Genomic DNA, 23373 nt, shown 5'->3' with positions numbered 1-23373 from the left:
CAATATATTGTTATAAGAAATATTATATTTTCCTTTAAAAAATGTCCTTTCTATTTCATTAGAATTTCACTTGAAATAATTTCATAAAGGCAAAAGTAAGATTAAATAAATTGTGAATTATAGGTTAGATCTAAATATGATCAGAGGTTTCAAAACTTATTACTGGTTATAAAAAGTATTAATTCTCAGAATTCCTTTCACTCTTACACGGAGCTCTGGGGTTCCGCCGAACCCCATTTGGGAACCGCTGACTTATATAGTATTACTTTGAAAATCTCAGGGTTTGGAAGGACTAAATTTCAAGAAATTCAGGCTATCATTTCAGAGAATAATAAAAAGTAACAAAATTAAACTTTAAACTGAAATAAGAACTTAATAACAATTAACAAAATACAGCCTTACTCATGCATTCTGCTATAATGGAAAAAAATAAGTTAAAATAATATGAAGTTGCAGAATGATAGCTGCTTTGCGATAAACATAATAATAAGAATATTATATAAGCTTCCCTTTATTATTCAACACAAACAAATACCATACCGATAAAAATGTCTGTTAAAAACATTATGCAAGCATGTTTTTTAATTACAATTCTATTGCAAAAAGAATTTTTTTCTCCAAAAAGAAATGAAAGCAACATTTAGAAGAAGCATACAAATATGAAAAGGCGATCCAAAAAAAGTACAAAAACCAATAAAAATAAACCAGATTCAAGACAAAGCAAAATAAAGCAAGTCTTCATGTTCTGAAACGTAAGAGGAATATTTTTCAAAGCAATTTGGCATGCTTTTTTGGGAATAAGATTCGAAATAAATGAAACTGTGCTGGATTCCCTATTTTCTTTTTTAAATAAACATAAACTACATTTGCAGGACAGAGGGCGGAGAATCATCTACTCACGGCATGGGGACAGAGGGATATTTTCATCTGTTCTACTCTATCATCCTCATTGGGAGAGGTATAGGGTTCAGTTCCGGTAAAGGGTTCATCATGGTCTCCCTTTGATGGATTGTCATTTTTACCTGCAAGTTGCATTCTCCCTGCTGGGTTTTGCTTTAAGTATTCAAATTATTGAGAAAAACAATTACAAGGAGGTTTTTTATTACACATATAAACATACAGTGCTTATAAATTTTAGGAACTACTGTTCATCTTTCCATAGAAATTAAACACTCAGAACAACTGAACTAAATACATATATAAGTATATATATAAGTAATACTAAGTGTGGGGAGAGTAGTTATCGACAATGTCAACCTTCACCTATGAAAAGGTACACCAACATAGAATGTAGTTAATATGTCTTATATACTAGTGAATTGGAATTGTACTTTTGTAGTGGTAGACACATTACAGTACTCCCCAATCAGAATTATATGTATGATAGAATTCGATGAACGAATACCACTAGTTGATTCATTGCAGTTTTGTGAGAAGCTGAGAGAGCTGTATTAAGATTACCATACTTTTGCTGATCATGAGTGCTGTATTAAGTTCATGGTCGTGGTTGCTCCTGCGTTGTCATTAGCAGTCGGGTGTATGCAGGCTGACGTAGTGTGTGATCGAGACTGAGTAGCAACAGTGCGAGGAGGTGGATAATGTCACAAGTAGCAAGTCAATTGTTCAATGTAGACCATCCATCGAAATAGGCGTGTTCAGAACGAAGTGAAAGTTACTGTCAAGATGGGCGTGCTCACATCGAAGTGGGAGTTTCTGTCAAGGTAGGCACATTCACATCACGTTCGAAAGTCACCAATGTGGGAAAAGTTGCTATCGACAATGCCAACCTTCATTTATAAAAAGTACCCCAACATAGAATCGAGTAATGTCTTATATACTAGTGAATTGGAATTGTATTTTTGTAGTGGTAGACGCACTACACTAAGTAAGTATAATAAGCAATACTAAGTATAAGTAACAAGTACACTAAGGTTAAGTAAGTAATACATATATAAGTAAATACATATACATATATAATATACATTTTATAAATAAGAATATTTATTATCAGCAAATTGCTACATAAAATAAACATTAGCCTACCTTTTAATGCAAGAGGCAAAATTGAGTTTCTTTTATTTTTTTTATGATGACAGTTTATTGAAATTTTTTTAAAGCCACTAAAAATAACAGGAGGAAAAAAACATTTTTCTTTTATATTTAACTAATTTTAAACGTGCGAAATATAAAATTGTTTCAATTTATAATAAAATCTCTTCCGCCTTATTGGCCAAAAGTACAGCAGTCAAAAATATCTGAAAAGTTCTGTCCGTAAAATGATTCCAAAATTGAGTTAAAGTGACGGTTAGGAGGATATTATATTTTTATTTTGGTTCAAACACTATTTCAACACAATAAAAACTGAAGTCCCTCTACAAATAAATGCTTCTATGTATAATATTATTTTACCAGATCAACTGGCAAAATTTAAAGGGGGAGGAAATACAAAAAAGTAAAGTAAAATAATTATAATGATACGCAAATATTTCGATGGGAAAGAAACAACGATAAATATGTTTGTTTTTGTTTTTTTAAATATTAAGAACATTCATTACAAAGATTATTTAATTCATTACTGTGAAAAATAATTCAATATTTTAAAAGCTCCATACAGCTTAAAAATTAAAATTTTATACTAAAGCTTAAGGCTATATTTCGAAGGCTTCGTCATCATATGAAATAATGCTTTCTGGCGAATATTATGCTGTTTTTATAACTGATTTGAGTTTGCAACAGTTAATTATGACTGTTACGTTTAGCCTATTTGTAGTCAGCGTTCTCTATGCTTATTCTGAAAATGGCACAAAATGTCAATATGGAGAAAAGCCACAGGAAAAAGGAAAAGTGTTTGTGGTCTAAATTTTTATTATTCAAAACCTACTCCAATGCCACATCAACTGGGTTCACAGAAAAATGCAAAAACTGAGAATGAGGAAGTGATTTTGATAATTTTCATCTGGGGGAGGGGAGAATGTCGCCAAATTGGTAATTTTAAAAAAAGTTTATAACTTCATCAAAATTATTTGTCGATTCTAAAGCCCAGATAATTCTTCACGTTAAGATGGTATATATAGTTTAAAATTATAGCTTTGCTTCAAGTATAGGGCCTTTAAACTGTGGTTTTTTTATTTTCCTTCTTGAAAGAGCTTTGAAAAACCATGTTAATCAAAAATTATGGGAAAATAAAAGTCACTAAATCTCGATTTCAACTGTAAACATTATTTTTTATACATTAAAGTATAAATTTTAAAAAAATTAAAATTTTAAAACACTCGATTTTAATTTATTACAGTAAATTTAGTTTAAATGATATGCAAGTTATAAGTATATTCTAGTACAACTTATAACTTCTGGTTAATAACTGTCTAATCTAATCTAAAGTTCGTTCTTATTTTCCTATCCAATGCAATATTACTTCTTGCACAAATAATTTTTTTCCCATTACCTTTTCTTACTGAATATCGAAAAAATATTCCTTATTACGCAAAGTATTTTCCAAAACAATTCATACGATATTATAACCTTGAAAATTTATAAGGAATTACGGCCATGAATTTCAAAGTCTAACATAGAGTTTGTATTCTAAGGGCCATAGCCTGGATGCTGGATTTAATTTCAGAAAGATTACCTGCAACCTAAACTATTTTTATTTTTTTTAAATTTCATGAAATATAATGCTGGGAATTCCTATCTAATATAATTGTGAATTCAAAACTCACACTAGAAGTTATCATTTTCAGAGCCGCAGGGTGGACTTAAATTTCAGATTGGTACAATTTTCAACTTATGTAGTTATATACTTTCTTTTTGCCAGAAATATTATTGAAATAAAATTATGTTTCATGACAGAATCACATTTTATTTAGAAAACTACTTGAGAAATTTATGAGTTTACTACTTCTTAAATGTATTGCAATTAAACATAATATCTTTTAAATTGAATAAAAAATATTATAAATAAATATAATAAATAATATAACAATTAAATAAATAATATTATAATTAAATAAAAAATATTATACTTAAATAAATAATATTATACTTAAATAAATAATATTATAATTAAATAAATAATATTATACTTAAGTAAATAATATAATAATTAAATAAATTGAAGATGCATCATTTTAAATTCATTAAATGCGACTAAAAGCTATAATTGAAAGACTCGAAATAACCCTTAATGTATCAACACAACTTTTAAGTCAAAGTAATATTATTTCCACATAGTAATGAAACAGAACATAATATTCCATCGGGACTTGTCTCTCCCAGTAAAATGACTTTCCATTTATCATTATGAGACATTATTTGATACGACAAAAGAGTTTCGAACATTTTGGAATTTTTTTTAATACTAATTCGGTAAATAAAGGGGCAATGTAGTGAGTGATAAGCCTTACTATGGTAAGTATACAACTTATTTAAAATTCTATTTCTTGGGAATTATTCGACCGATTTCGTTTAAATTTCGTATTTCGCCTTTGAAAATTACCTTCTTTCCTTGAAATGATTTAAGAATTTGTGTACCTAACAATTCCAAATTTTTCAAGTACTATTATCAAATAAAATAATAAATAATTATTAAATTTTTTTTTTTGTATTGAATTATTTTTGGGTAATTATTTTTTTCTTTTCGATTTTGTACAAAAATCTTTCGAATTGCTTAAAAAATTCCCAAGATTCTATTCACTTGATATAGATATTCACTATAGATTATTTAAAGGTCACAAAAAGTAAAATTATTATTATCCATGGAATTATCTTTGGATACACGAATTTTACAATTATGTGCAAAATTTTTTAATTCGCTTAAAAAGTTCTCGAGAAATAGTGAAATACGCAAAAAGTAAAATTAACATTATGGGGTCCTAACTTTAGAGCGCTCACTTGATCAAACTTTTGGGATCCTACTTCCACATATCTACCCTCTGTATTTTGGTGGTCAGGAATCGGAAATCGTCGAAAAAAAGGTACGAGAAAATACGTTTTTGTGCCACATTTCGTAATTTAAAATAATATCTGTACTAGCATATTTGAGGTCACCCTTTCGAACCCATTAAGTTAAGTCCTAGTGCTTGAAAATCCGATTATTAGATAAACAGTTATTTAAAGTGATTCGCTTTTTTTAAGCACTCTACTATCACAACAAATGTTTAATAGCATGAAATAATTTACCAGCTTTTATTTTACATCTTTTAAATGAAAGAAATAAAATCATTTACGATATGTTTATGCCTAAACTCCAAAACACGTAATAGAAATTATTAAATTCAATTTTTAATAGGCTTCTTCAAAAAAATTTTATTATACACATAAAACTTTATCTATTACTTAAAGCTAAACAACACTATTGGGGTACCTCAAAATCTATACTAATTTTACTAAACAAATCAGCTGGACGTATAATCACTAAGCTTTCTAAAACTGAAAAGCAAATAATCATTCAGAGTTCATTTGAATCAAGTAATGATGAACGAAATAAAAAGGGATAATAAAGTGAATACCTACCAAGGACTAGCATATCAGCAGCAAAAAAGAGAAGAAAATAGAAGAATGAGCAATTAAACTATGATAAGCAAATAAATTATTGTACCATCTATGATTGTGATCATTTTAACAAAGGTATCACAACTTAAAAGCCGTTGTATTTAAAAGTTTTTTTGTTTATTTATTAATTTAACCTGATTAGCATGAAAAATTCACAAATCAAGATTTGCACAGCAAGGAAAAAAATTTGCTATCATATTATATAAATTGCCATCATATTATATTATTTGCTATCATATTATATATTATATAAAAAATCTAGACATAGACGATTGTCCAATTCAAATACGTTTTTCAATTTTAAACTTCTTAAATAAATCAAGAAACATTGAAGCGTTTTTTGGTTTAACAGGTTATTTTATAACGATGATAGCTCGCTACTAAAAATCTTTAAGTTCATCTTCCATTTTTAAAAAAAAATCGGGATGCATTGTTTTCCAAAGCTTTGATATTAAGGGATGAATAGTTTCAAATGTTGATATAACAAGCATAGATATTTGCGAACTTTTGAAGCTTTGAGGAAGAAAGCTAAAAAATTATGAAGTAGAAAATGTGAAACATTCTATGTTCCATTTAAAAAGAAAATTAGGAAAGAAAATTAAGAACGAAAAAAACTAAACACAAATAAAAAAAAAATTAACTCGGTTATTATAAAAATATTATGTTTGAAACTAGGTCGAAATAAAACTGTTTAAAAAATTAAATCCTCGGCTTAAACTTAGAATTTTAAAGTAAACTCATAAAAAGAACATTCTACGAAAATATCTAAAAATATCAAGTTTAACTAAAATAATAATAATAAAATAAAATAATATATAAAATAAAATAATAAAAACTATCCAATATCGAAATGAAACAATAAAACATCAAAAATAAGCATAACGTTAACTCTTTATAAGCCCGTGGGGTGTACACATCCCAGAAAATTCATTAATTTTTAAAAGTTCTTGGGAATTTATTTGCACATCTCTGATTAAATCAGGAATCTGCTTAGATAACTTTAAAATAAATAAAATTAAATTTCAAAAAATGAAGTACTCTGTTAACAAAAATACAAAATAGTAAAGATTAGCATGTTTTCATGAAAAGAAACAGACACAGGGATGCTACAGTATTTTCTCTTATGGGTTCGTTCATTTGATAACTTTTCAACTAGTTAATTAATTTTTAGTTATAAACGCTAAAATTATGAGCACAGAAGTTCGAGTTAATGGCAAATTCCTTACGATAGATGAAATTTTAAAAAAGTGGTCTCGAAAAGTCAACTGAATTTTATATAATTAGCTTAATAAATTACTTTTTATGAATCGATTTCGATTCGCTATCGAAATGGGCTACAGGTAGCGTAAAGCAGAACTCTCTACCTATGGCAACATTTCGCATGCTTTCATCATTAGCGTGTAGATAGTCATAGGAGAAAGGAGCACGTTAATTTCTGTAGCGTTCTCCAAACAAATTTAAAAAATTTATGTTAGTAAACTATATGGAATTCAAAAATGCAATAAGCACAGTTCTTAAAGCGTCTTGGAAATTTTAGATAATATTTTGGACAATTAAATGCGAAAAATATTATGGAAGGGGAAAAATCGTAGATTCATTCCCATACAACTGAGCAGTAGAGGAGAAGGAAGGGTGGAGGGTTAAGACATGGAATTGGTCTTCTGATGGCGTATTCGAGCATTGCGATCGCGAATCCCAAAAGTATTTGAACACATGCACGCACACACATACACACACATATATATATATATATATAATATATGAAGTGACCCTATGAAGGGTTAAAATACTTATCTATTATTATTAAAGCGATCATGTGACAGTGTAATTTCTGTGATTAGAATACTAAATATCAAACAATACCTTAATTCTAGAGACAGCTTCCTCAGCTTGCATCATTCTTGTTGCTTTGGTTGGCTGTCCTTCGCATACCAATTGAGTGGAACCTAAGTACCGGGCTCGAAACAGCACACCTTCAATGAGTACTGCTGGTTCATGAATTAAAACTGAAAAACACAGAGAAAAATATGGCATAAATACCTTTGAGTGGATAATATAAATTATTAATTATCTATAATTTAAATGTGAAACAAGGATTATGGCGTTTTTATATTTTTAATCTCTCCTTATTTCTTTCCTGCTAACGAATGCTTTATAAATAAGCGATTTATTGTATGCAACTTAGGCGCAAGATCCAGTACAGTACGGTACTTTTATTTATGTCTCACTAGAGCAGCACAATGGGCTGTTAACGACTGTTTGGGAAACATCTCTGAGGATGTCCCGTTTTATAGGGAGGACATATTCACACACCAGCCATCCATCCGCAAATCGTAATTTCGACCTCAGCCAAAGCAACGATTAATCAATCACCGATCTAATACCCCCAGAGGTATTTATTAGTTACGGGAACTTGGAGGACTTTGCGTCCCCGAAAGATTTAACGTGCATCAGACACCATTTTGTACAAGAGGAGTCCTGGCCGGCGAGGTTCGAATAGGCGCAAGATCCGAACATAATCATGAAAAATATGAAGTCATGAATCAAACGGTCTTTTGAACTAAGTCTAAGAGCAAAACAAAAGGAAAAAAAAGATAACATACAAAATAACAGAAAGAAAAATTACTAGGGTATATTAAAGCTATGTAACCTGCATTTAGCTGAAGAAAATAACTAAAAGAATTATATAAGTGAAAGCTTTTACGAAAAGAAAATTTCGATTTGAAGTTTCATGTACATGAAGAATTAACGCTTAAAATTTAAATTGAAAGTTTAAGCTTTCTTAATCTGTTATCGGAAAAAAGGCGCTAAAAAAACTGTCGTCTTAAAATGGTTAAATGCAAATTTTATAAGATAACGATAACGAATTACAAAAAAAAAAAAAAAAAATAACATAATTACATCTCTTACAGATAAATTAACTACACAAACGTAATAGAGAAATAAAAATGCCGCTTTGATTAAAATCTTTTTGTTTTAAACAAAATAAAAAAACGTTTTTTTTTAATTATTTTTTTAATTAATTTTTAAAAATAATGAAAATTGCTTAAGGTTTGCGTGTTTTTAAAAGTTCAATTTAAAACCTGATTCTGAGGCACAAGAAATATCAGAAATTATTTATATCACACCCTGATAATAACAACCTATATGGCACATTATGATGCCGAAATAACACATTTAAGAATTTTAAAGAAAAATAAGCTCATAAACAAGTTAACTTGCTATTCGAAACAAAAACGGATAAATTGTTTAAGCAAAATGAGACAAGTTAATGTTTCAGCATTCTTATCAGTTCAATACCCATTTAAAAAATCATGTTGCAAGCTTAAGAAGAAAAAATTACAGGAAACTAATGTAGAGTACGTTAATGGGACATACTACGCAGCAACAAAATTTCAGAGACATTCATTTAACACTAAAGCATTTCAGAGTTGCATAGGGGGGGGGGAGATCATATACACATGCAATTCGAAACAAAAACGGGTACATTAAGTAGAATAAGACAAATTTGCTTCTCAGCATTCATATCAGTTGAATATCCACCTAAAAATCTTGTTTAAAATTAGTATAAAAATTGTAAGCAGAATTAGAGAAAATTAATGTTGCGCAAGTCAATGTAACACATTGNTGCATAGGGGGGGGGGAGATCATATACACATGCAATTCGAAACAAAAACGGGTACATTAAGTAGAATAAGACAAAAATGCTTCTCAGCATTCATATCAGTTGAATATCCACCTAAAAATCTTGTTTCAAATTAGTATAAAAATTGTAAGCAGAATTAGAGAAAATTAATGTTGCGCAAGTCAATGTAACACATTGCGATGAAACAATCAGACATGTATGGGAGGAGAGGAGGAAAATAAGAGATAATAAACAAATTAAACTGGCTATTCTAAACAAAAACAGGTGAAGTGCTTTAGTGAAGTATAGCTTACTAGCTTTTCAACATTCACTTAAGATTGTTATCAAATTTAAAATTGTTTCAAATTAGAAAAATCATGCTAAAAGCCCAAACTAAACAAAAACAAAATGGAATAAAACAAACCATAACATTATAAACTTACCGTCGTGGAAAAGCATATATTTTTAAATCCATGGTATCCATAAGACAGGTAGCAAAGTATAAAGAGAAAGTAGTTATAAATAATACATTCAAATACTACAAATTGCATTGTTAAACACTAAAACTCCTATTAAACTAAGTTAAAACATTTCGTATCTAAATAATCACTTAAAGCATGACCAATACGTTGAAAACTACATGATTTTAATTAATTTATTTATTTTTTAAACTGAATGTTCACAAATATTTTTTACAAGCATTACACGCAGTTTTGCTGAGCAGAAAATAAATTGATAAATGCACTATTACAACAATTATTATGTGTTTGGTATTTTAAATAGTTCCATTTCTCAGGCAGGTATCTAATAATCATCTTTGTTACTAAATTAATTACTTAAGGCATGACCAGAACGTTGAAAACTACATGATTTTAATTAATTTATTTATTTTTTGAACTAAATGTTCACAAATATTTTTGACAAGCATTAAGCACAGTTTTGCTGCTCAATAATAATAATAAATGCATTATAACAGAAACTACTTTGTGTTTGGTATTTGAAATAGTTCCATTTTTAAGGCAAGTATCTAACATTCGTCTTTGTATCTAAATAATTACTTAAGACATGACCAGTAAGTTGAAAACTACGTGATTTTAAGTAATTATTTTATTTTTTAAACTGAATGTTCACAAATATTTTTGACAAGCATTACACGCAGTTTTACTGAGCAGAAAAGAAATTAATAAATGCACTATAACAGCAACTATTATGTGTTCGGTATCTGAAACAGTTCCATTTCTCAGGCAGCATTGTTATTACTAATATTGTTTATTAAATTTTTTTTAAAAAATGTACGAATTACTACCTGAATTCTTGAACATCCTGTATATTTTTTACGATAAGCAATTTCCTAGATTAATAGGGAAAAAGTGTTTTTCGTTGAAAGTTTTTTCATTTATTTTTGCTTAATAAAATGGTTTTTAAAGAATAGAAAAAAAATCTAATTATCTCATTTATATTTAATGCAATAATTTAGAACAACTTAAAAAATATTTTGCGTCTTGTTTCAAATGTGTTCAAGTTTAAAGCGTTTCAAGTTTTGCATAAAATATCCCCCCCACACAAAAAATCTGTTCCAAATCAATGCAATAGATTCAGATTCATTATTAAATGCAATAGATTCAGTCAATCAGCCAAATCAATGCAATAGATTCAGAACCCCTTCCATATGAGGCGACACAAGTTCGAGTCAATCATACGCCTCTACCAGTTCACACACAGTGCTGACGTAAAATAGTTTCAATGGTTATCACGGGACTGCAAGGTTAACTGCATGAGGTTTAACCATCTATATAAAACCCAAGTTAGCTTATATTAATAATTTGCAAGTTGTTAAAATTTAATAAAATCTGAAAAATTAATCAAACTCGGATTTTTTATTGATGAACTGTTTTAAATATGGTATGCACCATGAAGAATAATACCAAAATAAATACATAGGATTTCAATAAATTTAATGACAAAAAACAACAAGTCATTGCTTGTATAATCTAAGAAGTATTTGCACTCAAATATTATCATAACAAGCACGACCTAAGAGCCCAGGAAAATAAAATAATAATTTTGAAAAGTGCATCGTGAATATTTAACGAAAAAATGACTGCAACTTTCATGTGTAGTTAAAGAGTCGATAATAACCATTTCTTTTTGAATTTCGCTAAAAGCAACTGAAAAGATTTTTGAATGAAAATATATAAGTATTAAAAAACATGCTTTGAAATGGAATAAGTATTTTCATACAGACCTTCTTTTGATGTGCTCTTTTTCTTGCCTGAGGAATTCCGCGCCTGAAGAAGAAGAAAAAAAGAGATAAATACAGAATAAATATTTACAATCTTTTAGAAAATCATTTTAAAAGTATTTTGAAATTCAAACGAATAAATTATGCTTTTACCCATACATATTTTATCAGTTTAAATAAACCATAAGGGTTTTTAAAATAGAGAATGCTCACTTGGAATTCAATAGACTTTTGAAACGTAAGAATTAAGTTTTATTTTTCGACCGACGCGTTTGGTATAATACTGCTTTATTGCTCATTACAAATTTATGTTAAAGCATTATAATAAATTAATATTAATTTCTATGCCGGCCAGTTGGCCGAGCAGTCAGCGTGCCTGACAGTAAAGTCAATGGTAGTGGGTTCGATTCCCGCTTAGGGTTGTTCTCTGTTGTGTTTGATGTGGGTATCTGTGAGCAGCGTGGCGTGGTTAATATTGCTCGCATCCGTGACTTAGATTCACAGGTGCCTACCGGGTAACGTTAAAGGAGCAACACTTCAGGTTCTTCCTAGGTGAAGAACGAAAGTTCAGTACCTGCTCTAGAAAAAAAATTTAATTGCTATGTTGTTGTTACTAGTACTACTGACCAATACCAGCAATCCACGTGAAATCAAGAGAATTTTTAAGGCAGAGAGTGCTTTTCTTGTAGTTGAGTGGCGCCATCTATGGCCAAGAATACGATTTCAGCCACATACACGCCATAGCCCGTTTTACAGGGAGGACTAAATCATACTACATTCATTAATTTCACAGATCGTAATTTTGACCTAAACCAGAGATTGATTTGTTATGGGAACTTGGAGGACTTTGTGACCACTACAGATTTAACGTTCACGGCCAGTTAACATTTAATACACGGATATTCTTCGGCTGATTCTTAACACAAAAAGCTGATTTCATCGATTAACATAAAAAAACCGACTCAGTCTATTAGAGAAATACTAACATAATAAAAGCAGCGGTATTGTAATACAATCAAAACTTTTATATACAACAACAATTTCTTTTACATATATATAATCATAGGTCCATTCTACAAGAGATTCGACCTCATCTTCTTCTTCTGGGTCTCATAAACATCTTTTTCGGTATCATCCAACAAAATTGGAAACATTTCTTACAAGATTTAAGTATAATGTTCCTATCACGATTTAGATTTTCCACACATTCCGAATGATTTGGCAAATAACATCTTATATAAACAGAGCGTCTTATAGAAACATGTCTTTTATAAACAGAATTAAATTCTTTAGAATCATAACACCAAAAAACCGTTATTCAAAGCGTAAAGATTCGTAATAAGATTGCATGCTTTTATATTTTATAATAAAAAATGGAGGGGAATAATTTTTATTTATATTAATAAAAATTATCTTTCGCTTATTTTCGAATAACAAAATTTCGTAATTAGTTAGAAATTTGTAACTAAACAAACGGGAACGAGAATGGATTTGTACAACGAATGCACACAAAATCCACCATTTTAAAGTTGTGGGGGGAGGAGTGTTATCGACTGTAAAAATTCTTATTTAAGTTATGTTTAAATTTCGTATTTTTCCTTTATTATCGTTGACGATTGACCTATCTAAAAATGCAGAATTTCTTTTATAAACAGAATAATACACGTAACCAATCTCGCCAAAAAGTTAAAAATGGAGAAGCGACTTATACAACGGAAAATACGATTATACAGAGTAACAATTTCAGAAACCAACACGTTGTTTCCTTGACTAATGGTGCAAATATTTCTAAGTAACATAAAATTGAACTAGGAGGCTTCGCCCCCTGCTCGTTGGCGCTCGCCAACCCCCGAAACTGCTTTCGCAGTTCATTTCGGATTGCTTCGCAATCCGATGCTCGCTTTGCTCGCGCATTGTATGCGTTCTTAACGTCTAACTTTTGTATACTTTTTTGAACACTGAAGTTCCGAAAACTTTAACTGTAGAAAATTCTAAACCTGTGCATTTCAATATTAATTTGAAATTACAAACAATTCACATATTTTTCTTAATCACACTATTCTAAATTTCAGTTGTTGAGAAAAGTAACTTTTGTAAGTTTTGTTTTAAAGTCTTTCCCACCAGAGAGTTAAAACCATGTGTTGTAAAACAATATGAAATAGTACTGAAAGCCGGATGTAAAGCATCGGCTTCGATGAAGATTATTTTGTGAGAATTTTTTTGATAATTCGGCGAGAATTCACCCGATTAGACATATGATGCTCACTACGTGCTCTTGCGCGCCGAAGCCTATCAATTAAAACGTATTAGCGTTTTATATAATATAGATTAGCCATATGATGCTCACTACTGCTCTTGCGCGTCGAAGCCTATCAATTAAAAATGAAAACTGTTGCCTACGCGAGAAAAGAAATATCATCGGTTTTATTGATACATACGTATGTATTAGCGTTTTATATAATATAGATAGATTATTAAATGTTAAATGCATTGCTTATACGAATGCCTATATTGCTTATGCTATGCTAAGTTTTTATAAAGACTCAGCATAGATATGACTGTCAACTGTTCTAAATTTTACATAAAAAAAGATAGCAAAGCAAATGATTTAAGACTTAATTTATAGACTTAATTTAATTTAACTTAGACTTGATTTAATAAATATAACTTAAAATGAAAAATAATACTTTTCCTTGAAAAATGTACACGATGGCTTTGCCTCGTTTAAGAAGAGACTTTGATTTAGATTAACAATACAAGAAGAAATTCAAGAAAATTCGTTCAAAAGTCCTTTCTTTAACAAAAGTAGAATTTAAAGGCGAAAGAGCTAAAAACGGCTAAAATGAAATCGAACGGTGTTATATTTTAAGTCTGACGAGTTGGTAAAACATAAGAAACATGGATCAATTAAGTGCCTTTAAGTTGTGAGAAAAAGCAATCCTCTCAAAGAAAATAAAGACAGCATTACTAAACCTGATTATAAAAAATATATATATTCAATGATTTTTAAGCAGAGTTACGTTACCGTGGAAACAGTGAGCAGTACAAAATTTTTTACAGTTGCAATTAAAATTTTTGATGCACTTCAAAATTAAAAAAATTCAAAACAAAAAGGGCATCGTTTATTACAATAACAATAATGAAGTTGAAAAAAAGTGGCTCTAAAGACAAATTCAGAAAATAATGTTAATGGCATTATTCATCAAAGCATTTTATCAAGCATTTTATAGAGTATTTTTGAAACATTTCACAACTATTCCAACAACTTTTTCTCTTTCTATAAAATTATTAATTTAACGTTCAAAAATTAGAATCTGAATTCTCTCTTGGGTGTAATTTCGTCGATGGGTAAATTAAAATCGAGAACTCGAATAACTATATCAGACAGGACACAATTTGTAATAATAAACAGACAGATTTTTAACCAAAGAAGCTGTGTACTAAGTAATAGAAAAGGCGGGAAGAAACAAGCAGGAAAAAAAGCTTTAAAAAAAATCTTCACATCAAAACAAGAAATTGCAACAGAGAGTGCAATTTTACAAGTTCCAGAATGCAAGAAAGTCAGATGGGAATGTGGTAACATCTTCTGGCACGTTTGTGGAACAGTTTTGTTCGAAGAAGCGTGACTTGTAGGGGTGGAGAGTCGTGAAAGTCAAGAGGGACCATTCCAAGATCCGGAAAATCCCTCCCAAGCTGTCAGAAATGGTTTCCATGACAACAAGAACCACAAGATCTTGAGCTTTAGGGAGCAGTAAGAACTCCACGAAATATCGGTGCCAATTTGCTCGGGAGAATAACTTCCCATCAAATGGACGGGGGAGATTACTCGTTGGCGAGAAATAGTGGCGAATAACAGAAAATTTATTATCAACAAAGTAAACGTGGCTTGGGACAGAAATGCAGAAAGTTAACTCCTAAGATATGAGTTTGTAAGAGAGGAAAAGGGTTATTTGAGAACTAGAAACATATAGATGGAGTCCAATTATATGGTGAGGTATTGGAATGAAAGAAAATTGAAAAAAAAAATAGGCCTGAACATTAAATTTAAAATGCAGTTCTTGACAATCTGAGGTAATAAAATATAGAAGTATTTTTCTAATTCTCCAATGAAAAATAAGGATTTTACAGAAATACTGGCAAAGTAAAAATATTAATTAATGTATTAGTATTAAAACTTTAAGAGATTCATTAATTAAAATTTATAAAATAAAAGCTCTCACTTTGAATATGTTTAAATCGATAGGGAAAGAGTTATTTGAGAATTAGAAGCATGTACATGGAGTCCAATTAAAGAACGAGGTTTTGGAATTGAAAAAGTGGTCCTGACAGTGAAAAGTATTTTTCTTTCTTTTCTTCTTTTATTTTTTCTTTTTTTAATTCTCCAAAGAGAAATGAGAATTTTACAGAGATAGTGGTAAAGCATAAAATATTAAATTATATTTATTAATAAATTAATACAGGGTGAAGGAAATAAAAGTGGCCTGAGGAACACAGTTCCAGGTTACTAACAAACACAGCAAAGGAAAGATCATAGTTCGTTAATCTGCTTATAGCAAATACAGAATATGACCCACCATTCATCTCCTGACACTTTTGGACCCCGGTCAGAAGGGCAGATCGTAGCTGGGTTTCGAAAATAGAGGCAATCTTATCAAAAATGCTCTGCTATCGTTCTTGGAAACTACGAATGTTGCTGCGATTCTCCTTAGACTTGAAGAATTTTTACAAAAAGTAATCGTATACTGACAGATCAGGTGGCTAACTAGGGCAGACATTAGACCGACCTCTGCTAACCACTCTGTCAAGAGTGAAGATTGTGCGAATGTGGTCGGCGGTTTGTATGGGTAGTTGCTCCATCCTTTTCGAAATAACTTAATGTTTTTTCTTCCTCAGTTAATGATGCCACAAATGGATTAAAAGCTCTTGTGGAACAAGATGGGATCAGTAATGCAGCGTGTAACTACTGCACGCCAAGCTTCTGGTCCTGCAATTGTGTATGTTATGCGAATTCTCCGTGGCCCAGAACCTGTCGTTCTGTGAGTTGATATAACCTCTCAGGTGAAACGCGGCTTCATCAAAATAAAGAACATTCATTGCTATCCCAATGAATAGCCAGTCACAAAACTGGAGGCGCCGAAGAGTATGAGCTGTTTTTAATTCACAAACAACAGACAATCTTAAAGGATGCATTTTCAGATACAGATGAAGTATTCGTCCGCATAATATATGTGATATACTGGTCTCCTGTAAAAGGTGTCGGGTCAATTTTATAGGACTCAGGAACATTTTCTGGTCAATTGCGTCCACAATTTCTGGTACACGTTTCGAAAAGTTTTTTCCTTGTTAAAAACCGTGCCTGTCTGACACTAGTTTGTGCCTAATCGTTGCATGCCACTATTTGCTGGCACTTTGACACCTCAATGATCAATACCAGCAAGTGACGTAGTGTGAGTGTATTGATCCTGATGGGTTGCTGAAACGTGGCATTTGTTTACGCTAGCAACTGTTCTTTCCATTCTATTTCGAATAAGCCAAGCCCGTCAAGTATCAATTATTTTGAGTGACACATTCCAAATTCTCTCACAAAGATTCTTTCTCAAAAATTTTAATTCTTTCACTATATATTTACACAGAGACTTAAGACAAAGACAGGAACGAAGCCACGTGGAACATAAACTGATTATGCATCGAAGTTGCTAGGTACACAAAACAAAAGGTTACCAAAAAACGCATTAACAAATAATAAATCTAAGTTAAAGTAAAAGAAGTAGACGAGAAGGAATTATATTTCAACTTAACATTCTAACAAATATAGAAAAACTTATCTCAACTTTAATGCCTCATTTTGCTGATATAGATTAGCTGGCACTGGCGTCATAGGTCACATGTGTGGGTATGGAACAAGCATACTTTGCTACACTGTGAATATCATCTTTTCACCTGTAATCTCATCAACTTCCACTGACACAGCCCGCATTAAGATCTAAACTGATTTCGATCATGTAATGTGCGTACACGTGGTGCGGTTGCAAGCATATATTCACGTCCAATCGTATCCACTCTTCCGAGTCACTTTTACATGCCCCACCATGTATTAAAATATTAATAGTTTCGCTAATAAGAATTTCAAAAAAACTAAAGCCTTCACTTTGAATATAATTACTTCCAAAGCAAAAGGTCAACAAATAAAACTAGAATCTGTATACCGTATCAGATTTCAACCTATAATTTCAGGTAAAATAAAAACATATTTTTGATTAAAATATTTTACAGAACTAAAGAAAATAATTTTAAAAAAACAATTTCGGAACTAATTACTGTATCTTCAATTGCACATGCAGTGATATGACATTTTAAAGTAAATCGTATTCTTCTTGGTTTATATACTTCCATCAAGTTTCTGTTGAAACAGAAACAAAACAATAATAAAAAAACTAAACAACGGTATAAATATTCAGAACTACTGAACAAAAAATTATGCTAAGTCATACTGATGCGTACTTCGAAAAATATACTTATTTTTAAAAGGCTCTTACACTAAGCTTTTCAATTATTGCTTATGCTTATCTAAATTGTATGATGAAAAAAAAAGAGAAACTAAATTTGTATACCAGATGCACTTCATGTACGGAAAAATTACAGAAATGAACATCGAAACAAATTCATAACAGAATTCAAAGTTATATCTTATTAAGTTATAACTATGACAATGTTTAAATTAATTTATTTACAGGTAGATACATGCAGACCAAATTATGCGTGGATTAGCCAATCAGGTTCGACATACTCACGAGACGTCACTTGCAGGTATCCAATTGAATCTGATCCAAAGTTAACTCAATAACGTAACAGCCTGATAATAAACTGAAGCATGAAAGCTATAACATTAACACGCCATGCACAACCATATGATTAAACGTAAACATGTGATTAGTTACAATTACCCAATTAGAAAAACTAATTAATACACCGAATAATCAACAGTTATATTTAAAAATCAAAAATGTATAATCAGTCATTAATACAATTAAAATACTAGATTAAACATCAAAAGGTTTTTCACTATGATGTTAACAAACGTAATGAAACGTATGATGTTAACGTACGTAATTAACGACATAAATAAGAACAATTCCACTTTTTTTTTCACACGCAGGTAAAAAATAAAACGAAAAAAAAATTACCGTTTATTTGCTCATCAAATTTCTTTCTTTCTTTTTTTTTTTTCTGTTGCCTTAAAAATGTCCAAACACTATATTTAAAGTATCAACAGCTCAATGCAGAATTTTCAGATATGAAACTGATATTGAAGTAATTAACACCTTAAAAAATAAATAAAAAACGTTTAAAAAAATACAGCGAGAAAAATGAAAGTATTTAATTGACCTACAAAAACTTTTTTTATTCACTCAAGTTTTTTTTTCTCTCAAGAATATTTAAACAATATATCTTTAACACCGAAAATCAAAAGAAGTTACAGATTTATTGAAAGCGATATCTATATAATTATTAATTTAAATAAAAACTAATTGCTTTTCTTACAAGAAATTTAAATATAAAAAAATTTCAATTTATTTCCCCGAAAGTTTTTAATTTTTTTCTTCTCTATAAAAAAATAACGTCCAAAAAAGTTTTTAATTTTTTTCTCTTCTCTATAAAAAAAAAATTATGTCCAAACACTTTATTTTTAACATCAATTATTAGCAAGAGAAGTTACAGATTTGAAAACGATATCCAGATAATTAACGCCATAAATAAAACCTATTCGCTTTTTTTAAACGGTTAAAAAACAGTTAAAAAAATAACAGCGATAAACATAAAATTAATTAATTTACTTACGAAAACTTCCTTCATTCTATTGATTACGCTGAAAGTTTTTAATTTTTTTTTCTCATTTTCTAAAGAATATAAAAATTGATAAATCCAAAAAGAAAATATACAAGACTGATGGCAGGTGCTTTTTTCATGATAAAAATTGAAGTGGGATGAATGGGTAAGCGGAAATTGAATGACACAATTTCAACGTAAGCCGTGAATTGCAGTCGATTTTCAATCTTTCTTATCTTTAGTTGTTTATTGATTGTGAGTAATCCATTCAATCAAACGAGTAATAATTCATTTTCCCCTCAGAAGTTGTGACGACGATTTCCACACTTTATAATTTAAAACTTTTAAGAGGTAACATCTTAATGATTGTCTAAAAGAAGGGTCTTTTTTTTTACTATTCATCCCTTGTTAAATGAAAATATATACAGGGTGTTACCTTTCGCATGTATTTTAAAAATCCTTATAGAAAAGGAGGGATGTAATAAACATCAAAACCGGTTTAATTGCCGGTTGAAACTTAAAAGTGTTTCTAATAATTAACTTGTTTTTCTTTCAAAATCACACCTGTATTGTTGTTTATTACATACACCCTCTTGTACAATGATTTGTCAGATTTCGATAGCATTTCTTTCCTTGCTTTGATATTCATTTGCGACCCCCTTAATGTGTACAGTTTAATTTATTTTCATTTTTGAAAAGGATTCTAAAAACACATACTACAGGCGGGACTTACACGACATACCCTGCATATTTCAAAAACATGATATTAACTACAACATGACATGTACTAAAAACATACATTTGGTATAAAAATACCAGTTTTTTTTAATTGCATACACCTTTTCTATGCTTAAAAAAATTATTTTGGTCAATTAGCATTTATCAATACGTTTGCAGTTAGGAATAAAGTTGGTTTGAATTCCTTTTTAGTTATGGGTTGATTATAAAAACACATTTCAGGTAAAAAGATAAAACGGTAACCAAACACTAATTCTTCACGATTACACCATAGCGTTAATCCGATAATATACATACATATATTTTTTTAAATAAATAAATAAAATAAAAAACATGAGTCGAAGAAACGATACCGGCTGTTGAAATAATAAACTAAGTAAATATACTATATACCATTTAATCTAATCTAGTACTAGCTCTAGATAAATTATTACCAATTACATCTGAAAATACTTGTACGATGTACGCGAGAACCAATTATAATCTTTGTAATAAGAATATGTGTCTCAATGTTACGCAATTACCATACTCTCCACATCTTTCCCCACTCCGTTACTATGGTTTCGACAAATATTTTTTTCCCACGCCAGTATATTCTAACTTCTTACTGAAACGTAAACGTAACAAGAAAGGTTCATCGAAACCATGGTACAGCAACGGGGGTAAGGTAAAGAGAGAGATAAACTGCGTAACTTTGCGACGAGTATCCTTATGGCCTTATTTACAACGAGTATCCTTATGGCAGAATTTTTTCCAGCTATCTGAGACAAAACTCCCTAGCACTGATATCTTTCTGCAAGATACTTTTAATCATAAAAAACATGTATGTTACTAATTTAAAATGAAAATATAAAAAACTATTATAATTTTTTTAAATTGAGCATGTGATAGTTTTTTATTCTAATACCATAGGTGATATTCGTGCATTTTTTTTGGAAGGGGGGAGGGGAGGGACGCACTTATTATTTCCTTCTTCGCATTTTGTAAATAATCAACACAATAAAAAAAAAATTAAAAATCATGAAATGCGTAGTCAGGAAAAACGATGGACGACGAAATCACTCGAATCGGATTCCTCAAATGCGTGTTTCGTTCCGAGATAAGGTTGTTGTAATAAATAATATCGTATAAAGAATATCGGATTTAAAATCTATGGAGAAATCGATAGCAATAACTGCTAAAAATTCGATAGAATCGTTGCCTTAAAAAGTAAATAAACAAATGCACGATTCGAATTTTCCATATTGTTTGAAATGTATCGGGATATTTAAAAACCACGTAAAAACTAATATCAATAACTGCCGAAAAAATTCAATCAAAACATTACATCGATATACGATACTATCGACGTAAATTGAGAGCGTCAAATGAGTGATTATCTGAATGTATGATTAAAATATTACGTGTAAATTTCTGTATAAAAGAAAACTAAAAATTTTTACTTTTCAAAAAAAAAAAAAATTCTGCAAGAACTCTGTAACGTTCTGCGACAATGTCACCGTGTCACTGAGATTCTGCCATGAGGACGAGTATTAAAACGTATCCCCTCTTTGAAAGCATCCCCGCTACAGCACGTTGTGGGCCAGGCTGATCATGGTGGAATAATACTCCACAATTATCCCTACTGTAATACAAACAAAATAAAAATCTAGATTTTTCCTTGAACCCAATACACACTTTCCATATATAATGAAACTAGCAATCCTATTGTAAACATTAAATAAGATTAAAATGTATGTAATTTCAAATGTTCACAATAATAAAATAATTAAACTCCGTAAACGTACAAGTCTACGAATTTAATTTATTTAATGTAAATGTTTCCTCTTTCTTCATTCTTCTTTTATGGCAAAAACCCGATGTCACCTTAGTTTCTTTTGACAAGTGACATATTTGTTCAGGCAGTTTACCGACATCATTCCTGAAGCTGTTTTCAAATTAACAAACAGCTGGGAAGAGAATATACTGGGAAATATGCATTCATCAAATGTGGAAAATAAATATTTAGTAAGGATCTCTTTATATCATGTAAAGAACAATAATAGAAGAACTGGAATACGATGGATGATGGAATAGTAGTTTTCAATAGAAAATTCCTATAGTAACCTTCACACAAATAAGATAAACACGGAATAATAGTTAATAATAATACATTTTAACCTGCATTTATTTTTCAGAAGATTGGTTTTGAAATCTGATCAATCCACTTATCTTAAAAACAAATTTAGTTTTTTCATTTTCATAATGACTAGTTTTAAAACCTATTATTATTATATAACCGTCGTTGAACAGCCAACCCAATTTTATGGGTTTACGACTACTAATGTTCAACTTCGTAGCCTTGTAATTTTGAACCCAATCCAGAAGACAAGGAAACTCTTGGATCGAGTATTGGGCGAAATTTGTCTTCGTGGAGGATTTTTTGATGGAAATAACTAGCATTTGCGTTACACGGAGAGGAAGACCACGAGAACCTCCCACGGTTAGCCTGACGGCAAGGGGACTCTAACCCATGATCTGTTTACCACTGAGGATATTTCACGTCAGCACTGTGGTCGGTGAAAGTCGGATGCGGAATTCGTATCGACTGGGATTCGAAGCCGGTTCGCCTCATTGGAAGGCGAACACTCTATCCCCTGAGCCATTGCGGCTCTTTAAAACCTATTTATAATAACCTTCTATAATGGTGATTTCATAGTCAAAATTATATTTGTTTAAAAAGGAAATTTTTTTAATACAACGTGTTCTCTCTCAGCAAAGAAAAAAAATTTTTTAAAAAATTTAGTGCTTTAAAGTCATGAAAAACATTAGTTTTTAGGCATTTTACTGAAATGAAATAAAATAAAAAAACTGACTAATAGCTTAGCCTCATGTAGTGGAGCTAGTGCGGACAAAAACAGCTTTTTCAAGAAAAGAAATATGGAAAAACTAAAAAACTATGTAATTCCAAATTTAAACCCGAATGCAACTAGTCATTCAAAGTTTTGTTAAAATAATATCTTCACGAGTTAAAAATTATTTTAAACATAGTTTAGAAAAGAAAAAAAAAAGAAATTGTAAAAAATTTTCAAATGCTACTTAATTTGCTACTTAAAAATGAGTAATCAAAAACGCTAATTGAACGTCCTTTTAACCCATAAAAATTAAGCAGGTTTACTACATCGCTATTTCCTCTTACTACTTGCACATAATTACACTGCTATAATAGCACATTTTTATCCAAATACATATGCTGAAAAACATTAGTTGTAAGTTGAAGCTTAGCCTAATAAAAGAGAAAAAAAAATTAACAACTTTTTTCTTAGTTTTTACACGTGGACATATCAATGTAATAAAACATTTTTATTTAAATACCTATACCGAATTTCTTAGATTTCAAATGAGTAAGAAA

The 23373-nt window shown here is 30.2% G+C and overlaps 1 protein-coding gene across 6 annotated transcripts in view; it reads right to left on the bottom strand.

Annotated features, from left to right (window-relative positions):
- The window catches only part of LOC107455513 (uncharacterized), a 193554-nt gene that overhangs the window by 25131 nt on the left and 145050 nt on the right, over positions 1-23373 (bottom strand). For 4 of the 6 annotated variants that reach the window (XM_016073134.3, XM_071183112.1, XM_071183111.1 and 1 more), the window contains exons 6-7: positions 11421-11463; positions 7414-7556 (exon numbers count right to left, since the gene is read on the bottom strand). In XM_016073134.3, coding sequence (XP_015928620.2) covers positions 7414-7556; positions 11421-11463 — 186 coding nt within the window. The remainder of the gene's footprint in view (positions 1-7413; positions 7557-11420; positions 11464-23373) is intronic. The other 2 variants (XM_071183114.1, XM_071183115.1) reach the window with 1 other exon arrangement.

This window comes from Parasteatoda tepidariorum, chromosome 7 (genome assembly GCF_043381705.1).
Source record: "Parasteatoda tepidariorum isolate YZ-2023 chromosome 7, CAS_Ptep_4.0, whole genome shotgun sequence".
In the NCBI taxonomy this organism is placed as follows: Eukaryota; Metazoa; Arthropoda; class Arachnida; order Araneae; family Theridiidae; genus Parasteatoda; species Parasteatoda tepidariorum.
Note: the sequence above shows the minus strand (reverse complement) of the source record. Positions and strands in the feature narration are given on the sequence as shown.